The following is a 27,958-nucleotide window of genomic DNA, read 5'->3' as shown; positions in this document are numbered from 1 at the left end:
GACTGAAAATTTTTTAAAACGCGTTTATAATTATTAGATCGGGAGAATAAAAACTAGATTTATATTTTAAAAAATCGCCAAGTATTTTTGAAATAATTATTTAATATTTTCCACCCTCTTCATCGAGAAAAAGCTCGCATTAGTGATGTAAGCAGAGCGCATAACTAGCTGTTAGGAGGTCATTTCGAGTTGTCCTTGGTGACATTTTGGGAACGACTACATTACTTACTCGCTGTTGACTTTAAAAATAAATAAAAGAAACAATCGAGAATTCGAATTGTTTAAAATTATACTCGATTTTATTAAATTACAGATAGAATTCTTTTGCGTAAAATTCATAAAATTTCCTCTAATCTCGTTGAAGTAATGCGCCTATGCATTTACGGTTCGTCGATTTAAAGTATTTTAATTTCAATTAAGCGCTTGATTAGAATTAAATTAAAAATAGAATGTTTAAAATTGAATAGTGTAAAAATTATTGTATAAAAGTTAATAGATTTTTATATTTGATCTCATTTCCGTATAGAAAATTGCCTTTAAAAAAAAAATCGAAATTAGTGACAAAATAGAACTGTATAAAATATATTCATTTTGGAAGAGTAGGTCTTTAAAAATTGTTGAATCGCTTGGTATATACGAGACTTCAATCCTCCCAACCAAAAACTCCTAACTCAGCATTGTACAGTGGTAATATCAAATTTACCTTTAGCTTACATTGTAAACATTAACCTCAATAAGAAGGGAAGAGACATGTTGACGCTGTTAGGTTTTTTTTTTTTTTTTTTTTTTAAAGTATGTCTGGAAGTTGTAAGTAAATAAATACAAAAAATATAATTAGTTATACAGTATCATATTATTATTTTAATACGATATTTCTCAAGGCAATAATTTCGTCCTACCCAGAAGTATAATAGACGACGAATTATCATTTAGAATTACTTATTTTTAATTTAAGGCAATTTGGGATAATGGCACAGAATAAGAATGTTCTCACACTCGTGATAATGGTATGATATCATAGAGTAGTATGACCACAACAATTAGATTAAAATCTTATTTATTTTAGCGAGAAAAATGTGTTTAATTTAAATGTTATTAAGTTAGAGTGATTGTTCTATGAGAGGACGACGTTTTACGTTATTAGTTATATTTAAAAGAGCTTTTAAGTAAAGTTTTTACTTAATTATCTAATTATTTAGTATAGGTTAGCATAAGTAGGCTATGGTTATTTATTTTTTTTTAGGTGTAACTGAAAGTTTAACATAAAAGTTAAAACATGAGTTTTCATACAGAAAGAAAATCGTGTAATGAATACGTCGGATATTTCGAATTTAATACACTTGTTTTATCTGTTTCTGAACTTAAAAGTCCACCTACGTCTTTTCGACGTTCTTCTAATAATAATCCAATTATTTTCGGAAAATCCCTTTTTATAAATGGAGATCTTATATTCGAAATAATACGGCTTACGAATTTCAATCTCTTAAATAAATTATGTGCATCTCGTATACGAGTAAATTGTAATTAGAATTGCATTTTGGGAAAGTATGGGCAACACACGTCGGGATTAAAATGGGCAGAAACGTCACTCGTATCGATTAATTTTCTTATTTATTTGTTTTATTTAATTTTTGTATTTTTAAAATTATTAATAATAATAAACAGTGTAATTATGATGCTTGTTGATAATTAGTAATTTATAAAACTCCAATTAGAATATTATTCATTAGGATTAAGATTATTAATTGAGATATAACAATCAAGATATTCATTATTATCTTAAGCAATTAAAATGTTTACAAATAATAATAAACATTCAAACTATCCTCTGTAATTATTTCGACTGTAATGTAAATTAATATTTATTTTATTAATTAAACTTCTCAAGAATATCATTAAATTATAAATTATTTTTAGTGATAATTCTATTCATGCTGTTAAACTATATTCAATGCAGTATTGTGTTATATAGTGTAATATATTACGACTAAACCTAGAGAAATATCCGTGGAGCCTTTATCTATATAGTACCTAAGCCGGAATGTATACAGTATAATAAAATTTTAATTACAAAGTTTAAAAAAGTTAATTTATGTAACTTCAGGTGCATAATGAGAGGGGAGATTTGATAAGTCGAGAACATTACACTAAAGAATGTTTAGAGAGGCCTGGAAGGCCCTAATTCCAGGATCTGTAATCGCTCTCTACGCTATAATATTGTTAGACCGATTTCGGATAATTTTAGCATTGTGTAGTGCTAGACTATTAATAAAACTAATGTTGTATAAGTCTAAAATCTATGACGGGACGTATTGATTCTTTGAAAAATAATTGTAATACTAATTATATAAAATGATTTCATTAAATGGCATGCCCTATTGTAACGATCAAATATTTGATCGTTGTTGGAAAATATTGAATTTTTCTGCTAGTCTTTTTTCATTTTATTACATTTTTTTTTTTTTAGATTCCAAAATATTTGGCGAAATTCCTGGACACATTATATTACTGTCGTTGATGTGATCATATTACCCAAACGTTTGGGTAATATGAGCGCATCATTTGGAATATTGTTAATAAATTTTATGGAAAATAAGGCTTAAATAATAATAATAATTATTATTATACAAATATTTTCCTGTGTTTTGCATTATAATTAACAAATATCAAATAAGATATTTGGAGAATCTATTGATAACCTTCCTGCATCGATTTTTCTTTAAGGCGTCCTGATTTCTCTAAATTATCCTTCATTTATATTCTTAATAGTTTAAGTGTTGAATGTAAGTTTATATTAATTTTAACTAAGTAATTTTTAAATTATTGTTATGTTATTATACTTGTTATCTGAAAACATATCGATATATATATTTCTTTTTTGATATATTGTTTTCATCGCAACAGTTGGCAATAATATGCAGTTGCGTAGCAATAAACATTCAATTTTTGGTATATTTCTTTTGAAGTGATACTTTTATGATTGCAGTTAGCTATTGTTCTTATGATAAATAATCATTGCTGCCATGAAAGCAACGCATCAAAAATACAAACTAGATATCTGTATTACTAACGAATACACACTGAAGATAAATAGACATAAATAAGATCTTTTCTATTTTATTATTTTGTAAAAGTTTGTCGAATTTGGTGCAAAACATTGTTTATTATTGATTTAATTCTCATATTTCCTATTGGAATCATATTTCGACAGATATTTCCTGTTAATAAAACAATAAATAAATAAAAATGCCTAGGATGGTTACCAAATCGGATATAAAACAGAAAACATTTTAATTTGATTTTCAAGAAGCCGCCCGGTTTGTTATACTTCGCAATTTGTTATCAGTAGAAATTCATATTTAGAGGATTCCCACTCCTCGTTGTTCTTCAGGCAGAAAAATAAATAATGCCGATCCTTAAAAAATAACAAAGAATTATATAAGAAAATAAAATGTAAAAATAGTTTTTAAGTAAAAAAAGTAAGCTTTCCTAAAAACTAGAATTAACGTAAGACAGGTTTAATTATTTATTTTTAATGTACAGTACGTATAATTTATATAAACTATTTTATTCATGTTTCGTGTTCTAAACTGTGCTCCCTGCTCTAAACTATGTTCTTCATAACATACCTTTACTTTGCTGTGCTTTATTTCTTTATTTTATGCTTTAAATCTTGAAATGTTTCTTGATAAGTAAAAAAAAAAGTGTTAAAAATTTGAAATCAATAACGTTATGCAATAATTCTCATAGGATTACCGGTGGCAAACTTTTGAATATATATTAAATGAATATATTAAAAATGATAATTTAATAAGAATTTTGTTTTTTCCGAATTTCTTTCCTTATTATAAATCTCAAAAATTACTTTTAATACATCCAAGAATATCTGTATAATTGCTATGACTTATGAGTCGTCTTAGAAATAATTTACTTTTAATATACGGGTATGACTTCAGCAGAACTTACTTAATTGAATTATTCATTATTTATTGAGAAGAATAGAAACGATCCGTGTAGCAATCATTAATTTCTTCCGATTCAATTTTAAGTTTCACAAGTGAAAAACGGACCTTATAGTTTAGTGTATACATGATGAAAATTTAATCATTACTCTAAAAAAGTCCTTTTATTCTATCGACCCCTCCAGCTTTCAAATTTTATTTAATAGTTTTCTATTTAACTTTTTGCTTTTTAGAAAATAAATTATTTAAAATTTGAACAAACACATTTAAGAAATCCTCTTTAAAGTGAAAGTTTTTAATAAAATTAAGATAAATTCTCCGGTAATCTTTAGTTTTTATGCTTAAATTATATGAATAGTTCTGTATACACGCTGATACGCGATACTGGTAAGTTTTTTTTTTCATTACCTTTATGACCTCTTCTTTTTTATGTTGTTATCGACTGACCTAAATTTGTTATAATACAAAAGTATAGTATCAGAGAGCAGTTTATATGTAAATATATATATATATATATATACTCTACATTGATTCCTTCTTAACATGTGGCCTTTGTAGACTCAACTTCTCGTAAAGATAAATAAACTATCTAAGACAAAAATAGTCATGTGATTTGATAAAATTAATCGTTATCTGTGACGTAAATCGAAATTCCCCCTCACTGCGAAAATAAACAAACGTCAATTTTAAAATGGTAAGACTGAATTTGTATAATTTAAGTTTAAGAATTTTTGAAATCGGAACTAAATTATCGCATTCGGTTGGCCAGTTTTTTGTTAGTATCGTATAATTCGGATCAGGGTCTCGGAGATTGAGAGAGGCCCAGGCCATTTGGTTTTTTGAAGCTCCGTAAATGTGATGCTCGAGCCAAATGGCCCGCCGACCTCTGTGCCCCCATTAATTTTTTTTGGTAAACATCGTTATAAAATCATCTATTATTCATTGGATTTTAATTTTTACTTTAACATGATGTCTGGAAGCTTCTAATGATGATATTGTGAAAAATAAGGGCGTATATTTCAATAGGGAAATACACCTAATGGTTTCTAACAATTTATTTTCTAAAAATAAATGTTTTCCGCCGACGAATAATATTAAATTTGTATTGTTTTCTAAAGGGCGTCGTATTATTATTTGTTGTTTTTATTTTTTCTTCTCTTTGACATAAACTTCTTCTAAAAATGGTACCTAGGATGTTTTGGTCCATCGATTTTGACCCAATTTCGTGATTTAAGTGCAGTTCCTGTTAAAGTTTGCAAAGTTTATAACACTAATGATCCTTACTCGATTCTGACCTTGTATCATCGTTCGAGTGAATAATTTGACCATTATATGGTTTAAAGTTATATTTTAAACAATAATAATAATAATTTGATATAATTATATCTGATATATAGCCGATACGATGGAAAATGATTGTTATTTATGAATGAATTTAAATACATTTTAAATATGACATGCTCTTTTTCATTTGAACCGTGAGTTAAAAAACTCTTTTCTTAACCCCCTTTTTGAATTTTTGTTACTGATCACCTCTCTCGGTGTGACATCATCCTAGAAATTTAATCTAGAACCAATAGGGCTCGCGATCTACTCGTTGGATTACGTTGGGGTTTAGTAGTTAATATTACTCTCACGCTAATTACCTACATTATTTATAAATTGAGATTTATATAAAATTTAATAAACTTTTCTTTTTTATTATATTTTACACTCGTGAATGAGAAAATCCATTTTAATACGTCTTAACATCCCAATTAAAATTTAATGCCTCACTTAAAATTTTTGTTGGTAACTTAAAATCGATAATACGATTCGAATGATATTAAATCTGGAAATATTCGAAAAGAATATTTTCAATTTTAAATAAACCAAATTTAGTCTTGTTTTAAAGTATTTAAATGGGAATTTTTGAAGATTTATTCATATAAAATCTCCAATTCGTATACAATTCTAGAATATAAGAAATAAATTTTAAAAAAGTAATAAATAACGTACCGTATGTGAATATCGTATTTATTCACTTATTTTACATTATTATATAAAATAAAAGGTTAGTGTTTAAGTTAGGCTATGGTTTTAAAAGTTTATTTCTTTCATTCTACATTTGTACAGGAATTTTAAATTTAAAAATATACTTTTAAATGAGCCTACATTTAAATATTTATAGATACAAACAGACGTAAGTATAAAGTTCACTTTAACTTAATAATAATTTTAATAAACAGAAAATTTAGCTTAATGAATTTCAATTTGGAAGATTAGTATACGAATGTTTGTTTCTCATTATTAATTACAAATAAGTAAACATGAATATGGCCGACCACACTACGTAATTGATATAATAGATGACAGCATTGAAAAGTGATAATGATCTACAATGGAGGAACACGAATAACGGCGAAACTTAGTTCTCCCGTCAGTCACCAGATGGCGGGTGCACAGCAAGAGAATTTTATCTCAAATTTTGTTGCTTGCGGTAAAGATTGCGTCGTGAGGCTTTTACCGTTCCCGGTTTCGGTGGACAAGTACGTACGGTATATGGCCCGGAGGCGCGCGCGTTTTTTTTTTAGAGGGGAATAACCGTTACTTTCGTTTCCTCTAATTAGAAGGTAAGTGCTAACTATGTAATTGATGCACTGCTGCAGTCGAGAAAGTTGCTTCATTTGTGGTTAACTCGTTAACTCTATAATACTCTATATTAGTTTGTTTCAAGAGGAAAAAAATTATATATGTTATATATACTTGTAGTTTGTTTACCAGTTGAACATCTTTCGTGAATTGTAAATTGAACACGCTCGCCAACGGGTTAGTACTATGATTTTACTTTCAAGTATAGATATATGCTGTAGGCTATATACATACATTTAATTTCTTACTTCTCTGAGATATTTTAACTAGTAGTTTAATAAATTAATGTATAAAAACTAGTTATATTTTTTAATATATATATTTTAATCATTAATTTATATAAAAATATAATTTTAAGATGATATTTATTCTTATTAGGTGGTAGTCTCTTTAATCCGAATAACGGTAGACTGTCTTACAGCTAAACAGGCTTAAAAACTCTTTTATTGGTTTTTTAACATATGCATTTCGGACCAGTTTTATGAGTCCTGATCCCTCATCAGTGCTACAGAAAACAAAGGTTTTTTATTAAAAAAAAAGAAAAAAAATTTTAATAAAGATATTTATTCTATAGACATTTAAATTTTAATGTAAATGTGATGGAATTTTACGGTAATTTTTTGTTTTTTGTTGTTATTACTATTATATAATTTCGCGTGGAATTTATATATATATATACAAAATAAAATTATTTGTGGAGAGAATTTTTTGAAATATTCCATTCATCATTTATTAAATATTTTAAAAATGTTATGAAATGATATGTATATTTAACAATATCACAATGAGTATTGAATAGCTTATATTAAACTTTTATTCAATAGAATTGAGAGTTATTAAACAATTTTCCCCCCTCTCGAATGAATTAACTTTGTTTAGGGAGGGTGAATTTTATAATAAAGCAGCAATTCATGAATATAAAGTCACGTTAATATTCTAGAAACATTTTAGGAAAATTTAATTCGATTAAATGATTATAACTTTGGATGGTTTACTAAATTTAGAGGAAAAAATGTTTTAATTAATTAATTAATTAAAATTTTAAACGAAAAATTTCGTAATTATTATAATAAGCATTTTAAAAATATGCAAATAAGAAGTAAGAAGTGATATGTTTGCAAATTTTATTCTGCTACATTTTTCATGAGAATAAATAAATTTTTGGTATAAGTTAAAGTCAATAAAATTCAGTATTTTTTTTTTCTTCTTCTTTTTGAACATGTCTTACATGCTGAAATATCTGGGATTCGGCAACATGACAGTCATGTTTCTGGTTTTGAAAAAATACTTAGAATAATATATAAATAACTAGTTATATAATGTGACACCTTGATGAATGGCAGAAACTCCAATCCGCCACTATTCACTGTTATTTCTTTTTTTTATTTATTTTTAAAGGCTTTAAACTGTTTCCTTTAGTCTGGTAGTTTTTAAAAACAAAAAATATTGAATTCCGGTCTTTTTTTCTTTAAATTTTTCTTGTAGACATGTAATACAAGCTTATATAAATATATAACTTTTGTATAAATATACACGTGTTTATTCTGTAAAGAAATTCATCATATGATTTTATTATAGGTTAAAATTTTAAAATAACTCATACTTTTAAGTAAAGGAATGTTCTTTTCTTTTTCTTCCTTTTTTTGAAAAAATAATTTTAATGGAATATCCGAGCTTTTAATGTAATGAACTTTAAATTTACCAATCTATAAAATGCCATTGTATAGTAAAGCTTCTATTCAATATTTTATCGGAGAATTCAAAAGGTACTGATACCTTTCGCATATCCAAAGAATATTTTCTAATATCTAAATTAGTTTTTACTGTATTCATATTGTTGTATTATTGATAAAATTGAGGTTTTTATAACGCAAAATTTTGCAACACCTTTTATCAATAAGCACTATAAAGCAGGATTTGATATATCAGCTATTTTTATGCCTTACATTGATAATTTGTTCTATGGAATTTTTAAAAATACGTTGTTAATAATATTTCTTTGATTAAATTATAAACTCAATATTTTTAACCTTTCATAAGTGTAAATTTTAATTAATACAAAGAAAAATATGGCAAACTTTTTTGAATAAATATATGAATTTTAAACATAATTCAAGTAGAGAGATACGGATTATTTGCAATTATTTTAAGCTTAAAGTTCTGGAGAGATGTTACTTATTTTTTAATTGTTAAATCGTTTAATTATGCGCAAAATATTTTTAGAATTAAAATGCAATTAAAAGCGGATGTGATTATTTTAAATTCAAATTTATATCCCAGCAAATTAGATTTAAAATAGATTAAAAGTGCCTATCGTTTTATCATTATGGTATTTACTAAAGTGAAGAATTATTGGTTTAAATTGAAATTTTAACGACGAATTGGCTGTAAGTTAATCCCATGTTTTATGTATCAGAATTTTAATTTTGGAAAATTTTAATATATTTGAAATGTTTAGCGACCAGCCTTAGTTTTATTTAATAATTATCCGTAATCGCTTATTTTTATATGCCGTTTAACTATCTACACATGCTTTAATTTAATTAAAATACATTAAAAACAAAAGTTAAATTCTGTAACTTGGAACTTGTCACAAACTTATAAACAGTTTATAAAATTGTTTAATTCTGTAATGTAACTTACACATGATACGATATTAAAAGATAAACAGAAAAACATATTGCAATTCATAGTTTTATATAAGAGAGTTCCGACTTTAATATTTATTTTTTGAAACTTTTATTTACGCAATGTTTTATTTACGAAAGTTTTGTTGTCGTGTGGACAGTTCTTTATAATTTTTAACTTTTTGAACGAAGTTTCGGGCATTTTTTTTTTTTTTCCTTTTATTGGATAAAAAGTTGAAGTTGAGTTTACACTTGATCATTTCGAAATTCGTTTAAATTTCGGACTGAACAATTAAAACTAGAAGTCCAACTTCAACTTTTAATCCAATGAAAGAAAAAATTTCTTTATATTTTTTTTTCTAAGTTAAAAAAAAGAAACTTAAAATTGTAAAGAATTAGTCAATTGAAAAGTTTTTAAACAACAAAACTTTCATAAGTAAACACATTTTAAGGTTAATAAGTGATCAGTTTTGCAATATCATTTTCTAGTTATTCTATAAATTAGGCTAAAAATAAATAAATATTAGTCAAGATTCTCCTACGTATAAACTATAGTTTTCTTTTATCTTTTAATATATCATATTGTTTTAAAATTTCGAACTACCCAATTAAATAATTCGCAACTAAATTAAAATTTTTACGGACTTTATCCCATCAATTTTTGCAGTTTTAAGGGCGCGACTGGCAAAAATAATTGAATAAAATGGCAGATCATATCGAAACTGTTGTAAGAGAGGGAAACAATTTCAATTGATTTAATAGTAAATCGATTTTTTTAAAAAAGAAAAATGATTTTCGAGCATGTAATAAATCTCTGTCAATCGATTTTAAAATATTTAAGAAAAAAAGAATAAAATATAAAGACTAAAAAATTCGGTCTTATAAATTTTATTCCGGAAGAGCCGACATATTGATTTTTAAAACTAGTTTGTAACGTAAATCTTCATTGGCTAATCTGTGACGTCACTCGATTTAATTTATTAGCTCATTGCTTATGTGTATGATTTATAGCGCTAAAAAAGGAAAAGAAAAAATAACGGTGTTTCTGGAAGCTCGTTCGACGCCGTTTTCAGACATTAATTTCGCTTATTTCGCACAATTTTAAAGTATATTTAATTTACAACTTAATTTTGTATCATGAAAGTATCTAGATGCTGAATTATAATCATGTTAAGAGATCAGAGGATAAATTGTTATTTTTAGTTTGTGTAGACAAGTAATTGCACCAGAAATAATTGCTAGACTTTATATGAGACCTTAATAATACCACGTTATGAAATTACCGGATGTTTAGATAGATAGATTAAATAGGACGGTAGTTGAACAAAATAAGAATCAACGGTTCTTCCAGACGTCAGAGGTTTAAATTTTTTTTTTTTTTTTAACTTATACAAAGTAAATCTTTTTGGAAAATTCGAAATCGATAACTTGTTAAACATAGAAAAATTTAATTAATTCTATCTTATCAAGAACAAAACAAAAAGCGTTAGTTTTCCTAGTTCCTGTTATTTGTTGAGTATCTCAAAATCAATTAGAGATGGATCTTTAAAGTTTTTAGGATTTTAAATATATTTTTATACGAAACTGGATCATGATTTAAACTAGGTTTGGAGGCTTCTAGCCCGTATAAAATGATACATAAAAATGATGCCCTTTTTAAATGTGGAAACATGTATATTTAGCTTCAAGTGATATCGAACTCATAATCAGTAACATATCAAATATTCTAAGCAATGAGCTATCATATGGGATTGTTTTATAATAAGGTTTAGTTTCATCTGTAAATGGTTATATTTTCTATTAGAATCCTGATTTCTTTCTTTGAATGGTTGAAGATTGTAATCTAATAAAATTTAATTTCACACAGAAATATTCAGGAGCAGAGGAGAGCATATGCCCCTTTATAACTAAAAAATTTAAGCTAAATACAGAAGGAAAATTTGTGATAATAATTACTAAAAATAGAAATTTACATTGTGGATTCCTATTTGCTAAAAATAGGAATTATAGCCTGAAAAAGCAGTATAGATTTCTACTTTTTACAATATGGTGCCAAGAATTTTGCAATTTAATAATTTATTCATATGATTTTCTTATAATAAAGATATAAAATAATGTTTAATTTTATTTTTTTAGATAAATCTAATAAGACTTATAATTTTTATTTACAAACCTATTCCTGATGCTCTTCTATAGTTATATCAATAGTATTTGGATATTAATGAATTGTTTCTTAAATGTTTAAATGGAAGACTATTATTGTATAAAAATATTACTGTATCCAATTCAAAAAATATTAAATTAGTTAATTTTTTAGAAAAATTCTAATTTATAGTTTTAACCATGAAATATTTGATAACTTTTAATAGTTGACCTTATCATTTTACAAAAAAAAAAATACTATCCTCCTACATTTCAAATGTTATTTAATCAAAAAATTTTTAATTTGTATATGACGTCAATTGATGATGATTATTTTTTTTAATTGGATCAGTTTAATGAATTTGCTTGTGCAATATAGAAACATTAGAATACCATATTAAATGCTTATCATGATGTTAAAAGAAAATGTACAAGTATTAGGAAGTATTACTTTATAATATGGTGTACATTCTATAGAATTTAATATATAATTAATAATCAATAATTGACAAATTAAAAATATTTGTTGTAACAAACTATGAAAAAATTTGAAAATTATATAGTTTATAAATCAATATAGGTGATCCAGATGCAATAAATTTAGTCTATTTGGCTTCAAATGGTTTCAAACTCATATCCAATAACATATCAAATGTTCTAAGCTAGTGGTTGGCAAATTTTAACCATGCATCTTTACATCAGTAAAAAAATAACACACCCTTTATAGCATAAATTAAAAAATTTTAGTCCTTTAAATTTAAAATAAAATTAGCACATATATCCCTAAATACAGTATTATAAAATAATAATAAATGATTCATTTTATTATTATGAACCCTTCTTTACTGTACTTATATTTAAAATAAAGTTAACACGTATATATCTAAATATCAGAAAAAATTATTCAATTGACCTATTTATTATTATAACATTATGAACTCACTTTATACTTAAAAACAGTTGAATAATGAACAAACCAAACAAGAATAAATATCAATCTATCTTGCATACTTCAAAAATTTTTTTATGTTCCTCATTTTTGCATTCACTGTTCTAAGTTATCAGGTTGTTTTCTTTCTTATAATAAGATTTAATTTCATTTGTGAATGGTTATATTTTTGTCTGAATCTTGCTCTTTCTTTGATAGCTATGGATAATTTATAATCTATGGCTTAACTTGGATATTATTGGAATATTAATAAATTGCTTTATAAATACTGAAATAAATGATTATTTTTAAAAGCAAACAGAACTTACTAATTTGAACTATACAAAATTTTATGGATTGTCATTTAAGTAAATTTGTTACGAGTTTAAACTAGTTTGTTTAGTGATTCAATTTGTTAGTTATGTAATATGCTTTCTTCCATAATTCTCATTAAAGTCCAATAACCAGAAATGATCATGATTTGAATTCAAAGTTATTGAAGAATGAATTCTGCTGTAAATCTACTTCAGATCTAACTATTTTTTTTTTTTTTTTTTTTTTTTTTTTAATTGTTTAAATATTTTAATTATATTGTGAACATTTTAGTGTTAAAGAAAATTATTATTATGCATATTAATTTTAAAAATATACTGTTACACTAAAGAATATATATTTTTATAAGCATATAATTTCAGCAAAATTCTGATATCTAAAGCTAAATTCCATAATTTAAAAGTCGTAAATATTAAAAATCTTTTAAACATTTTCTTAATGTCTGGAACCTTATAGGAATAATAATCTGTATTGTGATACTAATGATTCAAATAATAAAATTAATAATGATAATTATATCGTTAATATTTTTAGAATTAAATTTGAATACAATAAATAAATTACTATTTTAGAGAATGGTCTAAAATTGCAATTTAATTAGGCCTTTTCACTTGTTTAAATAGATTTGTTCATTAAAATAAATATTTATAGTTCAAAATTAAACAATATGAATATATTATGAACAAGTCATGACATATTCAGAATGTTGAATTCATTATAATATAAAAGTTTAAAATTAATCTACTTGTAATTTAAAGTATACTACTACTTAATTATTTCACTTTTATAAACTATTTTTTTATGTATTTTATTCTTTATTTCAATATTCAGCTAAATATTGGAAAATGAACTCAAAGTTTCATTTTATTTAGTGTTTTATTTATTATTTAAAAATTTAATACAAGATGAAATATAACATAACAAAATAATTTTATTAAGTGACAAAAATAATACTCTCTAATTAAAAAGTTGAAAAAAGTTGTTAGGATGGAGATATTTTCTCTATCCTAACAACTTTTTTCAACTTTTTAATATTCTACTTGTAGTTAACTTGTTACCCTTCAATTTTATAACAAGTTATCATTTAAACTTTCATATGACTGAAAAATTTATAAATATCAGAAAATTTATAGAACAAATTATGAAAAGATGTGTAATAGTTATAAATTTTAATCATCTTAATAAAATGGCAAAATAATTTAAGAAACATTTTCTTAAAAGAACAATTTTAATATATTAACAATCTGTCCATTATATTCATTGTTAAAATATATTTTTTATTATTCAAATATATATTTTGTGGTTAAATTTTTCATTTCCTCCATTAACTGTGGATTAAATTTTTAAGTTGGTATCCCTGACCTAAGTGTTTTCATGGTCATTAGTTAGATCTTGTTTCTAAGAAAGCAGTTCATTTGTTTCAAGTACATGTAGTTGCATAATTTTTAACAAGTCATCTTTATACAAAAAGAGCTTTGTTTATACTTTCTATTAAATAAATTTCATAATGATGCTGACTTTTAAAAGTATAGATTAAGTGTTGGCTGATTTTTATTCATTTTCCAAAAATATTTAGTTCCTTAAAATTAAATATATAATTGAAAACACATCTTTAAGTTTATATTTACTAATAAATGTAAACTTGTAATATATAAAAATTTAGTGGAAAATAGATATTTGATTACTTTGTATATATTGAACATACAGAACTTTCCTTTAATATGATAATTGCTCTTTTACTCTAACAGTAATTTTAATACAAGTTGTTTGTTCATTAGTAACTCTACTGAAAAAAAAGGCTTTGAAAAATGTACTACTACTACTACCAAGCTCAAATTTATGATAAAATCTAACTTTAAATATTTGATAATCATCAGGCTTTCTTTAATCCAATTTATTTAATACATAAATCAATGGTTAGTTAGCTCAATAAAATCACGTTTTAAATGTTTGGAAACTTTAAAAAGTTTATAATTTCAGGAAGTTTTAATCATTATTAAAATTCACAAAACTTGGCACTAGGTTGGTAAATAAACAAAGTAACTTTGTTTAGATTGCAAATAAATTTTTGGCCAAATAACCAACTATCATCAACTTACATCAGTTCAATTAACAGATTAGAATGATATAAAATATAGTTAAAATTAGAAATAAAACATTTACAACAAAAATTCTTATAGTAGAACAAAATTTAAGTTATACTATAATTATTTAAGGAAGTGTGTGTACTATAATCATTTTATATATTTTAACAAAATAGAATAGAATGTACTGTACTTGTGTCTGATTTACAAGTTAAATATTTTAGAACTAAATTTTACATTCTAGGTTAGAGAAAAATGTAAATTTGAATTTGAATTTGTTGTTTTTTAATAAATTTGGTGATAGCTAATTTACACTTAATTCCGAATCTATTAATAAAGTTCTTCTAAACTGAGGATGACCAGGTGTTTTTATTTTAAAAAATTATTTCAGCCAAAGTGTTGGTTATCTGAATTAAACAATTATTTTGTTCATTCAGGCTTTTATTCATGTTGTGATTTATATATACAGTAAGTGAGGTTTATAACACTAGAAATTTTCAGCAAATAACTATTTAAAATTAAAAGAAATAAATATTAAATAAAATTCAGAATGTATATAGTAGTAATTACTTATAACAATGTCTATTTTTATAATCTGTATTTTTTCAATAAATCTTCCTTTCTTTGGAATACATAAACTGTTACTATTGAAAACATTTTACCTTTAGAGAGTTATATTTATAAAATTAAAATGATAGTTATAGTATACTTTATTTTTATTTACATACAAATTTAATTCTATCTATTTAAATTTTAATAATTAAAATATTTATGGGGATGTGAGTTGCTCGTCTGGTGTGTGAGTGAACTTTTGAAAGTAGCTGATACTTAGTATACTAAAATACAATTGTGTCAAAGGAAGAGGAATATGTTCGACGGTAAAATAGAGAAATTGGCGAATGGTTTATCCCTGGATTTGATTATAACATTGTTAATAATTGCTGGAGTTGAGCCCAATCCAGGTCCTCTCCCCTGTTCCCCACAACAAATAAGTCATCAGGATATGCAAAAGAAGGGGCGTGGGAGACCTCGGAAGAAAAGCTCCAAGGACGAGGAGAAAGAAAACCAACAAGTAGATATTTTAAGTATAGATTACCACCAAATAGAAGAAGAGAGTAAACAACCATCTGTATTCACGAAAGAACCAACAATTCGTGATTATTTTGAACCAGTAAATGAACCGGAATTACAAACTGCAGTTAAATCTCCATATACATTGCAATCTATTTACGAGCTAATCCAGGATAATTTTTGTCGGTTAAATATCGAGATTCAATCGATTAAATCTGAGGTAAATATATTGAAAGAAGAAAATAAGTGTTATAAAGAGGAATTGTCGGAAATTAGATATAAGCTACAAGAATTGGAAAAAAAATCGGAAACTAATGACCATCTTAAAGGTATGTTCGAATTTGAGTTTGACAAATTAGTAAATGAAAAGACTAAAAAGAACATAATTATTATAAATTATCCATTCGCAACACTAGATTATTTACAAGAAATAAAATCATTTATTAATAATGAATTAGAATTAAAAAATGTTGAAATAGAAAGATTAATTAAATTAAATAGCAGTAATAATAAACCTATTGTTAAAGTAATCCTAGAGTCTGTAAATATAAGGAATTTAATTCTTAAAGAATTTTGGAGAACGAAACCGAATTTAGTTGGTGAGAATGTGAAAAAAATAATTTTTACTGCCGATTTATGTAGAAGATCGAGGATAAGGAAAAAACATTTACAGGCCAGAATTAAACTAGAAAAGTTAAACAAGAAAAAAATAATAGTACGAGATGATTATTACATAAAAGATAACTTAGTATATACGTACGATATTGCCTCAAATAAGATCATCCAATTAAATCATTTTTTAGGAGATGTTTGACTGCAGAGTTAGGAAAGGAAGGGGAAATAAGGTGTAATACATCTAATTCTGATTCAATTGGAAATAATTTACAGTGGTTCAAAACTCTATCATAAGTCTGGATGATAGAGTCAATGATGATAGCAATAATAATTTTGCATTTATAAGATATACTAATAACGTTAGAGACAACTTATTTATTAGTTTTTAGAATATACAAGGTCTCCGGGGGAAAATGCATAGAAAGTCAGTAAAAGAGTATATAATATCTCAAACAATATGTGGCTTCACGGAAACCTGGATTGTTAATCTAAATAAAGAAGACGAGGAGGTGTTCAAACGTGTAAACACGGTGTTAAATAATATGGTTAGATTGTTTTTCAGGGCAAAGATAAAGAACATCCAGGTTCATTTCCGGCTGTTTAACTCTATAATAATGAATTCCATTGGCTATGCGGCCCCAATTTGGAGCCTTACGAACTTTCAAAAATTAGAAGTGATCCAAAATAGGTTTGTACGCAAGATTTTTTTGCTGGATTACAACACACCAGGTAGCGTGTTAAGACTGGAATTAAGCAGGTTTAAATTGAGTGCTACTTTAATAAGGAGATACATGAAATTTTTATTTAAAATAAGAGACGCTCGAAATCTTTCAACTGTATTATTATACCAATTGTATCGAAAATCTTTGATTAAAGTACAAAGCAAAAATTGGGTGTCACAAATTGCACAAATTTTAAAGCGCTTTGGATATTCTATTAAAATATTCCTAGATTTACCTGAAATAAGTGAACAACATTTCCAAATGTTGATACAAAATGTGCTCGAAATCTCTTTATCACAAGACATAGAAGACATATTCACAAGAGAGAAAACTGATTAGTATAACATAATTCTTGAGTATCCATTTATTAATAACTACATGTTAACTAACCTGGCTTTTAATGTTAAAAGATTTTTCATACAACTCAGAATAAACAAAGAATTAATATTAATTAATAATAATTTCATTGAGTTTTCAAAGAGTATTTGCCCAAGGTGCCAAAAAATAATTTCAAAATTTCACATGTTTTGTGGCTGTAAAGATGCAAAGGAACTAGCACCCAATTTTGACTTGCATATGTTAACAAGGTGCACTAATGAAAGAGCAATGTATGAAATATTCATACAGCCAAGATAGACATAATTTATAGACTATATAAATATGCCCACAAATTTTTAATGTAACAAATTCATTGAATATATAAGTAATATAAATTAATGGTATTGTATGTTATAGAACCATGTGTATGAAGAAAGTTACCAGTTGCAGTATAGGTTGAAATGATTTTAAAGCTAGTGTATTTTTTAACATTAATAACAATTATTGTTGTCAAAAACATCCTTTGTAACTGGCTATCGCCTTATTACGAATAAATTTTGAATTGAATTGAATTAAAATATTTTTGTTAATTATATAACTTCTATCTTTACAGATTTTGTTTTGATTTTAATGTAAATTTTTTAAAAATTCAAGAACTTGCAGAGCTTATTAAATCACTTTGCTTTACATTTATGAACACTTTAATTAAAAATTAAATATACAAAGCCATTTTGTGTCATCATAATTATATATTTTAAAGATTTAAATTGTATATTATGAATTATATATAGCATAGAGCCTATATTCATATACATACATATATATATATATACTGTATGTAATGTTATGAATGCAAAAGTTTATTTAAAAATAGCAGTAATATATTTCTATTATTGTTTCATTCTTCCATAAGAACTTACTTAAAAATAATAACGAATGATTGATTATTTGGTTTTTCCTATTGTAAATATTTATATTTATAATAATTTTATTGTATTTTTAAGCTGTCTATCTATAAAAGAAAAGAACAAATAGTAGTTAGTTGTTATTTATAAAATATTTACCATCTAATGCTAATATTCTTATTATAAAATTTATTTTTAAATATTGATATTTTGATATTAATTTAGTAATAACATATGCCATATGATAAAAATTATATTCTGTGTAAACAAGATGTCAAGTAATCATAACAATTATACAAGTCTGCTTAAAGTTATTGATAGATTCTTGGAAACTGCAATGTTAGAAGAGACAATATATAATAAAACCAGTTCAAATATGAGTTAGCTTATAGCTAACTCATATAAGCTAAATCATATGAACAAGATACAATTCTAATTGGATTGTGTTTAAATGCTGGTGGTTGCATTTTCTACATCAATCAGTTTACTGTTTGTAAAGAAAAGTCAAATGATAATTGTAAATAATTACAGATATACTTATATATAGCAACTCCTCACTTTGTTTTGTAATAATGTCATTGAGGAAAGATATATCAGATAATGTTTAATGATGTTATATTTTTAAAGAAGTTAATGTGTGGTTGATTCTTGATTTTGTGACCTCCATAAATGAGTTTTGGAAACAATAGATTAAATTGCTTGTTCCAAGGAGTCTGTCAAAAGAAATCAAAATATTTGAGAATATATACTATAGCTGTTAATGTGTGAAGTCCATTGAACAGTGTGTCAGTAGTTGTAATTCATGCCCTTGTTTGGAAATGTGATGTTCCTCTCATATTTATCACAATATAGGCCATTTGTATCTCTTATCATATCTCTTACAAAGTTCATTTTGTAGTTGACCATGATATCTTTGAATATAATAGATATTGGTCTACTTAACACCAGTTGTTTTCATTTATTCATTTTTTCCATCATGAGTCAATAATAATCCCAAAATATATATAATTAAAGAACATTCTATATTGCAGTAATAATTGATCAGAACAATGTTTTTATTAAAAAGAAACTTAAGATAATTTTCTCTAATAAAGTTTGAATCAGTATAAAATAACTTATAAAATATATTTTTTTTATTAATTGATTTTCATTTTTTTATAAACCATGTACATTGTTTTTTCTGGCAAAGTATTAATATGTACAGTACATAATTTATAAATTAGAATAATAGGATGTGAACAAATTCACTATATCTGAATGAATAATATATGAAACTTTTCAGTTAATTTTGCTTACTAATAATAACAAATCATTGAAAAAAGTATTTCATATATCATGCACTATAATGTAATTCATTCAAATTAAAAAAACCAATTATTATATCATTTACATGACTTTTAAGATGATTTTTGAGAAATCAGTGAAAAGTATCACATAAAAAACTTATTTAACTTTTTTATTTTATTCTCATGTATTGTGTTATTTAATACGCATCAATGTAGAGATGGTGCATGCAATTCTCTTTAGAATATTTTTAAAAAACGTTCCAAACGCTTGTTCGTTACTGCAAATTGTCTTTGTGTTCGATTTTTTGATATTTCCTGAAGAAGGTCATTAAATACGATCGAAAACATTCGTTAGTACCTAATAAACACAGCTGCAAATCTATAAGGTGTTCTGAGTATGTTGTTTTGATAAGTTATGCAGTCCACGATGAGTTATAAAAAACTTATTTTAAAATCCTTTAGGATTGCAATTATAAAGATTCTAAAATTTTAAAGACTAACATTTTTATGTTAAAATATTATTTTAAAAATCTTAATTTTGAATAAAGTTTTAATATAGTGTTTTTACTATGAGATTATTAATCATTGTTATTTTGATATATAGAAACTTCTTATGAGAAAGCATGTTCAGATCGTAGAGGCAGTGCTCCAACTACTCCTATTCTTGGTCCCAGAAATATGGATACAACACCTTCAAGAATAGTGGTAAGTTTGTATTTTTGAACAGATATATATCATATCTATAAATGATTTAATGCCAAATTGATTAATGCAACTATAATACTAACAGGTTATTATTACTTTTATTACTTCAATTAAACTAATAATTCTCTTATGATTAATTTATTACATTCCATAAAAAAATAACATTGTTCCATTATTTAAAAATTTAATCATTGTGTTTGTATATGTACAAATTACATTTAAAAAAATAGTATTTTCTTTTAAAATCAATTATTTTATATTTTGTAGTAACAATTTTGTAAATTTATTTTTATTTTAATAGAATTTCTTCTCAAAGCGTTCCTTCAAAACCAACCCTCTAAAACGAACAAAAAGTGTTACCAAATTAGAGAGGAAACGATCCACTATGGATGGAGATAGGTTTGTTTTATTGTATAATGTTTTTACAGTTGTATTATTAAGTAGAAAAATATATATGTTAAAAAAAATCATAATTTTTATTACAGTGTTCCACCATCTAGATTAAGGACATCAAGATCCCATGAATCATTATTACAATCTAGTCCAGGATCTCTTGCAACCCTAGATTTATCCCAGGGAGATGTTCAAGTTACTGCATTACATAGTAGTTTATTAAGACAAGATCATTGTTTTCAACTTACCTCCAATGGAGGTACTAGATATTATACTTGCAGAACTGCAGAGGAACGGGATAAATGGGTTCATAGGTAAGTTAATATATATTTTAATTGTAAGTAATAAGTGATTGCAAAATTTTAAAATCACTAGAAGCTTTATAATTTGATAAGAAATTATGCAAAGAAACAAAGAATTACTATTTTTAAAACTTGTTAAACCTGCATATTCATTTGCAATAAAAATTAATGTAATATTTTGTACTCAATTTTGTGTCCTTATAGATGTGATGAAAATGGTTACAGCAGTGACAGATTCTGTACCATATGAAATTGTTTGAATGGAATTGTTGCCATTCTTCTTTTGCACTTTCGTTTTTTCAAGTTTATATAGTTTCATGGATTATTTATGGTGTAGTGTTGTTTTTAAATAATCCACAATCAAAACTTGAGAGGCAAGATTTGACGATTAGAAGTCAAAGATTCATAATTATGTCATGAAAAAAGATAAATAATATAAAGTGAAAGTTACTTTTTGTGAAGATTACTTCAGTTAAGACACAGCATTTTTTAGAAATAAATATGCACAGTAATGAGCATACTCTATATCTTGTGACTGTCTTTTTTTATTTTATGTATATTTTGTACTCAAGAACTCAAATTATAATAATTAGCATATATTCAACTTAGTTTAACATTTGAACAGAATATTGACTAAACCATTTAAGGTAAAATGTATTTTATTTGACTAAAATATATTTAAGATATTCTCATTACAATGTTAAGATTACTTGCAAAAATGGTCAAAATGCTAATATGGCAACAATAAAATCATGTGTGTGACTATATTATTGAAATAATTTGAATATTACTATTTTAGTTATAGATATACAATTATTTATTGCAGTTTCAAATAGAAAGGACATATTTTAATATCAAATTGCAACATTCCTATTTGTAAATTTTTTCTGTTAATGAATCATTATGAAAAATTATGTATATATTTTTGAATATTTATCTAATATTAAATAAGTCAATATTTAAAAAATTAAATATGATAGAATCCTGAATAACCATAACCTATTTAACTGAGCTTCTGCATTATCCATAGCAAATTGTGAAAGAATACTTTGTTTCACAAATCTTCACCAGAAGATGCATGATAGCTCATTTTGAATATGATGCATCTCCTGGTCAAGTTTTTTTAAAAGAGCAAGTTTTAAAAAGAAGTCTGTGATTTCTTTCAACAATGTAAAATCTGAAAAAGACTAAGGAAATTTTTGTTGTAATCATAGATTTACATTGGCTTTAATAGATATAGTTGTGAATAAAATTAAAAGTGTTTTATTGTGTAATTTAAAATTTTATACTATAAAAAGTATATCATACATATTAATGCATCCAAATTCAATTTATTAATTAATTTTCCAAACATTCTGTGTTATCCAAATTTTTGATTAACAAGATACCCTTGGTCCATATTGTCTTCAATAATCTGGACTACGCTACTGATTTTTCTTTTTTATTGTATTTTCTGTAAAAGATATAACAGTGAATACATTTGATTTCATAAAATAACATTAATAAGAATGACTAAAAATCAAAAATAATTTGACAGTTATAGTTATCTGTCAATTGTTATTTTGTCATTATCTCTGAGCAAAATTAATTTCATTTCTTGAAGTGCAACTGTTATTTTTTTGTAATGTTTTTACATTGAAATAGATATTGTTCAGTAATTTTCAGGAGACTTTTTATTATATAATGATACCTGAACTTGATTTTTCTCATTTCATTCTGCCAATTTTTGTAGTTGTAAGAAGTACTTCTTGTTTTTTACTTCATTTTTTTATATGAAGCAGGTTTGGAAAAACCTTTTGGAGGTTAATAGAAAGAAATCGTAACAAATTTCTATCTTTATCTTATTTATTGAAGATTTTATATGAGACTATACTTTATCATTAATTTTAGTCTCATTTGGTTATAACATTTTTTCTTATCCCAAAAACTTTTCTCTGCTAATCCTTTGGAGTGATATTTCGTGTTTTTTTTTAAATTAAAAAAAAATGTTGTAAGCAAATAATTCTTGATCATTTTTTGCTAACAATAATTAAATCTTATGCTTAATTAGAACAATATGGCTCCTAATATTTATTTATCAGAATTGTTTGTTTATTCTATTCTATCATTTTCACATATTATGCTATACATATATATCTTATTATTCAAATATTTTATTTTAAATTGATTATTTAAAATATTTGTAAAATTATTAATTCTTAAAATAAAATTATTGTTTTAAAGTTTTAAAATTTTTCATTAAATTTTATATCAGAAAACTTCACATTTCTTTTAATTCTAATTCTTTTCTTAAATCTATTTATTGTTATATATGTTATGTTTAAAAATTATAATGGATTGATTCATAGTCTCAGGAGAACTATTCATCCAAATCAAGATAATGTTAGAAGAACAGAAAATTCCTTGAAAATTTGGATACTTGAAGCTAAAGGCGTGTCTGGTAAAAAAAGGTAAGTTTTACTTACTTTTAGTTTAATATTTATTAATAATAATAATAATAATAATAGGACAAACATTTATATTTAGGTACTTTTGTGAATTGTATCTGGATAAAGTATTATATGCTCGTACCTCTTCAAAATTAAAGAGTGATATGTGTTTCTGGGGAGAAAACTTTGAATTCAAGTAAGTTTTATATTTGTAAACTTTTAAATGAATATTAAGAAAAATATATACATTAAGGTATGTAAACAAAAACATCTGCTCAAAAAAATCAAATTTTTTAATTTTTACAATATGATCATTCATGAACACAAAATTGACAAAATGAATTTCTTCTCTCTCTAAATTATGGAATCTGGTGCTTGGAATCTTGCAATCAGCTACTTTTCTAATTTCAGCCTTGATACCAGCCATCATAGTTCAAAAAGGCTCTGAATTAAATTGGCAGACTGGACTTGAAGCAGAACTGAAACAGCATATCAAGTACAGTCTGTCCTTCATTTTTGGCAAACCACTCATTCTTACAGTAGTATGTTGTTCCCAGTGCATTTGCTTCTATTAAACGTAAAATACAACTCATCGTCCATAACAATGTTCAATCCATTTGAAGCTTTGAAATTGTTCTTTTGCATTTTTATTTTGGGACTGACTTTCACTTCTGAAAGGCATTTTGCTTGATTAGTATGCTTTCAACATACTGATGGGCTATTTCAAACTTTCAAGTTCTTTTTGTGACTGTCCAACTTTTCTGATCACCTCTCTTTCCAATGACTTTCTTTTGTTACCTGTCATTTTAATTCTCTTTCACCCACTTCCTGAACATCTAGAAACAGTCTTACCACTTTCCATCCTTTCTATGATGCTGTAAACTGTCCCTTTTGCCATCCCCATATTTAAAAATGCTTACTGTGAAACTTTTCCTGCTTTCCTTATATTTGTAAAATTTAACATCCTTATTAAAATTCCTTATATTTGTCAACTACAGTTCTTTGTTCATTAAACTGCTCCATTTGTTTACATTTGGAATATTTTTGCCCTTCACAGCGTTAATTTAAATCTACAGAGTTCAAGCAACAATCTGCACTAGTACATTCTCAAATTTATTTTTAGAAAAAAGTACCAAATAAATTGCCAAAATTGTGCAGATTTTTAATTTACATACCTATATTATTTCCATATTGGTTTTTTATTGTTTTACAAATAAATTTTATTTTAATTTTACATTTTTTACTATTTAAATAATAAACATCTAAACAAAATTATACATGTTTATTTTCTTTGCTTATTGTATATTTATTATCAAAATTCTAATTAGTATAAAATTCTAATTAGTATTTAATAATTGTACAGAAAGCTGAAAGGTTATTTTTCAGAAATTCTTTTTTGCACAATTTATAATTCAAAAATAGGCATACAAATTAATAACAGGTAGTTTTTATATGGTTATAGTTTTGTTTTATTTACCTTGTAGATTACATATAGTTGAATTTTTGCAAATGGTTCCTTCTGTTTTCAATATTAATTATTTATAGAATAGTTTTTATAAGTAAATTTAACAAATATTTCTAAACCTAAGTAAATTTAAGGGATAACAATGCTTATTGCTTAAAAATGGAATTTCTATATGATTCATATTATTATATATCATAACAATTAGATTAATACCATTCTATCCCATTCATTATAAATATTTCATCAGAATTAAAAAGTATATAATCATTTTATTATTTAAAAGATATTTATTATGTATCTATGAATGACTAGAATTAATTACAACTTTTATTCTACTTTTTATATTTAAATATTAGTATGCCAATTGTATTTTTCATTTTTCAATTATTTATAAAAAAATAACAATTATTTATTATAATAGGAATCTTTTTCAGATGTTATAATTTATAATTAAATATTGAATTATAAAAATTATATTTTAATTTTTCATAAAATAATCAAAATTAGTATTTAAAAACCATTGAAAAAAATTCAAAAACTAATTAAATTTAATATTATTATTTGAAATAGATAAATAAAAATAAAAAATAAAATTATTCTTTCAGGGAATATCAATTTATTTATAAGTACAAAATATAGAGAAATAGATATGAAATTGTCCTAAGCAAAAATTTTTGAATAGAAATAATTTATTCAAAACATTTTAAATTTAAATTACTATAGAAATTATCCAGTGGAAAATTTCTGAATGGAAGTAATCTGTAAAATGTTTTTAGTTAAAAATTTTGTCATTAAGAAACAAGTGAAAGTTGTGTAAAGTGTATTGTAAGCAGCTTATTAAGAATAAGAAACATAATATTGGATATTGGAAATATAAAAATTTTTCTGAATAAAACTAATTGATTTCTTTCTTTTAAATGAGATAAATTGCATAATATTTCCTATTAATTGCTGTATGGCATCGCAAAACCTTTAGTACTTGTATAGACCTGTATGTTAAATACAGTAAAAATATTTTCTAGCATTTAATTAATTCAATTCTTATCACTATTTTTCAATCTCTACATAATGTTATCATATGCTTCATTTAGTGAAAGGTATTTTTATTCTTATTATATTTTAAAATTCATTCACTTATTATTTTCTTGAAAAAGTATTTTTATTTTTTCATATAGATAGATTTTTCCATTACTTTTTAATTTTATTATTTAATTTAACAAATATAACTTTTTAAAATATTTTAGCAATCTGCCAAAAGTCAATACAATAACAGTCACTTTGTATAGAGAAGCTGATAAGAAGAAAAGACGTGATAAAAATTTTTTAATAGGTTGGTTAAAATTTTATAAATTGCTTTATTGTCAAATTTCATTAAAATTAATTCTTATTTAATCAATATATTAACACTTTAACGATCTTGTATTTTTTAATTTTTTGTCTACATAGCCCCTATATTAATCATTAAGAATTCTGTGACCCCAATCATACAGATACATACATTTTTAATGTTATTAAAAATTTTATAGCAATCCTTTTAAAATTGTTTTCAATCCCCATTTTGAGAATCACTGATACATACATAAGCAGTTTCATAGATTGTTATATTTATTGAAAATTTTAACTTTCTTCTTTCATATATTTTTAATATTTCCAAATGTTAGAAGTATATTATTGTTAGTAGTAGTATTAGTAATAAGGCTAAAAATAAAAATTGCTTTTATTTTGAATCAAAAATGTTCTGTTTCTGTTGTAGAGTCATGATTCTTATCTAATTCCAAATTATTTATTCTGCCATCTCTATTCTAATCTAATGCATCTTTATTCTTTTCTCCTTCAATCATTGAACTCTTTGTGCTTGACATTTCTAAGGTATTGTATATATTATTCCTTATGAAATATTAATCTGCAGTATTATTTAGTGGATAACAGCTGCTACCTACGGAATAAAACAACATATAAAGATTAACTAGTTAAAAAGATCATAAAAACTATTCTATTAAAACAGGTTTTTTTGTAAGAAATTATTTACAGTAATAGCCTTAAACCAGCAATCTCTAGGTGACTAAATAAAAATAAATTAAATTGATTTAATTAATTAATCAATTATAGTTTAATATAATTGATTTTGCCACTTTCGACATTTTAGTGTATTTGTATTTTATGTATACAGTAGAAGTTCATTAATCTAGCACTTAATAATCTGGCATTCACTGAAAAATAGCTGATAATCCAGTTACTTTTCAGAGGGTGCCTGGTGAAACAGTTTCATCATCATCATCATCATCTCAAGAATAGTTAGGACCTCAAACTTTTATGTAATTCTGTAAACTATACATAGTTTACATTATATTTTGATGAATGAACATTACTTTGTTAGTATTTGTTTGTGTTCAGTAATGTGCATGACTGAACACAAGAAGTGTATTTTCTTTCTCACAGACTGGTGTGAGGGTAGTACATGTAAAAGCATGTTTATCATACTCAGAGCATGTGTAAACTTTGTGAATTTATGTATACAGTCAGCATATGTCTACTAAATAAATATTACATGCACATGAATTATTGTGAATGTTATTTTTGCAATAGCATGTTAATTGATTGAAAAACTTGAAAAAACATTCATCTTAACACAGTATAGTCATGCATTGTATCATAAAGTGTGTGAGTGTAAGGTGTGTTTGTGTAAACAAATCAGAAGCATACAGCAGTGTGCATTGGTAAGACTTCAATGTCTGGGTTAATCCAACATCACACTGGTCTCGTAGAGACTGGATTAACAAACTTCTACTGTATAGCATGTTTCATGGATCTTGTCCAGGCTAAAAAGTACAGTAGCAGGGACCACTCTACAAACAGCGACCTTGTCTTTGGTAAACAGTGAAAAGGTCACTGTTCATTACCAAAAAGAAGTGTTTTAACTTTAAAATTTCCAGAGCACCAACCTAGTATTGCACATTTCTCAGTCATGATATCTGAAACAATCTGTACTAATTTTAATTCAAAAGACTACAAATATAAAAAACAATATTGTTATTAATAT

General features: G+C 24.9%; 1 protein-coding gene across 9 annotated transcripts in view; it reads left to right on the top strand.

Annotated features, from left to right (window-relative positions):
- The window catches only part of raskol (Ras GTPase-activating protein raskol), a 112,005-nt gene that overhangs the window by 55,349 nt on the left and 28,698 nt on the right, over positions 1-27,958 (top strand). For 7 of the 9 annotated variants that reach the window (XM_067273892.1, XM_067273896.1, XM_067273891.1 and 4 more), the window contains 6 exons: positions 20,229-20,329; positions 20,631-20,728; positions 20,815-21,036; positions 23,373-23,474; positions 23,551-23,649; positions 26,163-26,248. In XM_067273892.1, coding sequence (XP_067129993.1) covers positions 20,229-20,329; positions 20,631-20,728; positions 20,815-21,036; positions 23,373-23,474; positions 23,551-23,649; positions 26,163-26,248 — 708 coding nt within the window. Of the gene's footprint in view, positions 1-6,161; positions 6,575-6,713; positions 6,771-20,228; positions 20,330-20,630; positions 20,729-20,814; positions 21,037-23,372; positions 23,475-23,550; positions 23,650-26,162; positions 26,249-27,958 lie in introns of those variants that run through there. The other 2 variants (XM_067273899.1, XM_067273898.1) reach the window with 2 other exon arrangements.

The sequence above is a fragment of the Centruroides vittatus genome, unplaced genomic scaffold (assembly GCF_030686945.1).
Source record: "Centruroides vittatus isolate TY-2023 unplaced genomic scaffold, ASM3068694v2 contig_5, whole genome shotgun sequence".
NCBI lineage: Eukaryota > Metazoa > Arthropoda > Arachnida > Scorpiones > Buthidae > Centruroides > Centruroides vittatus.
The sequence above is the reverse complement of the archived record's forward strand: the minus strand, read 5'-3'. Positions and strand labels throughout refer to the sequence as shown.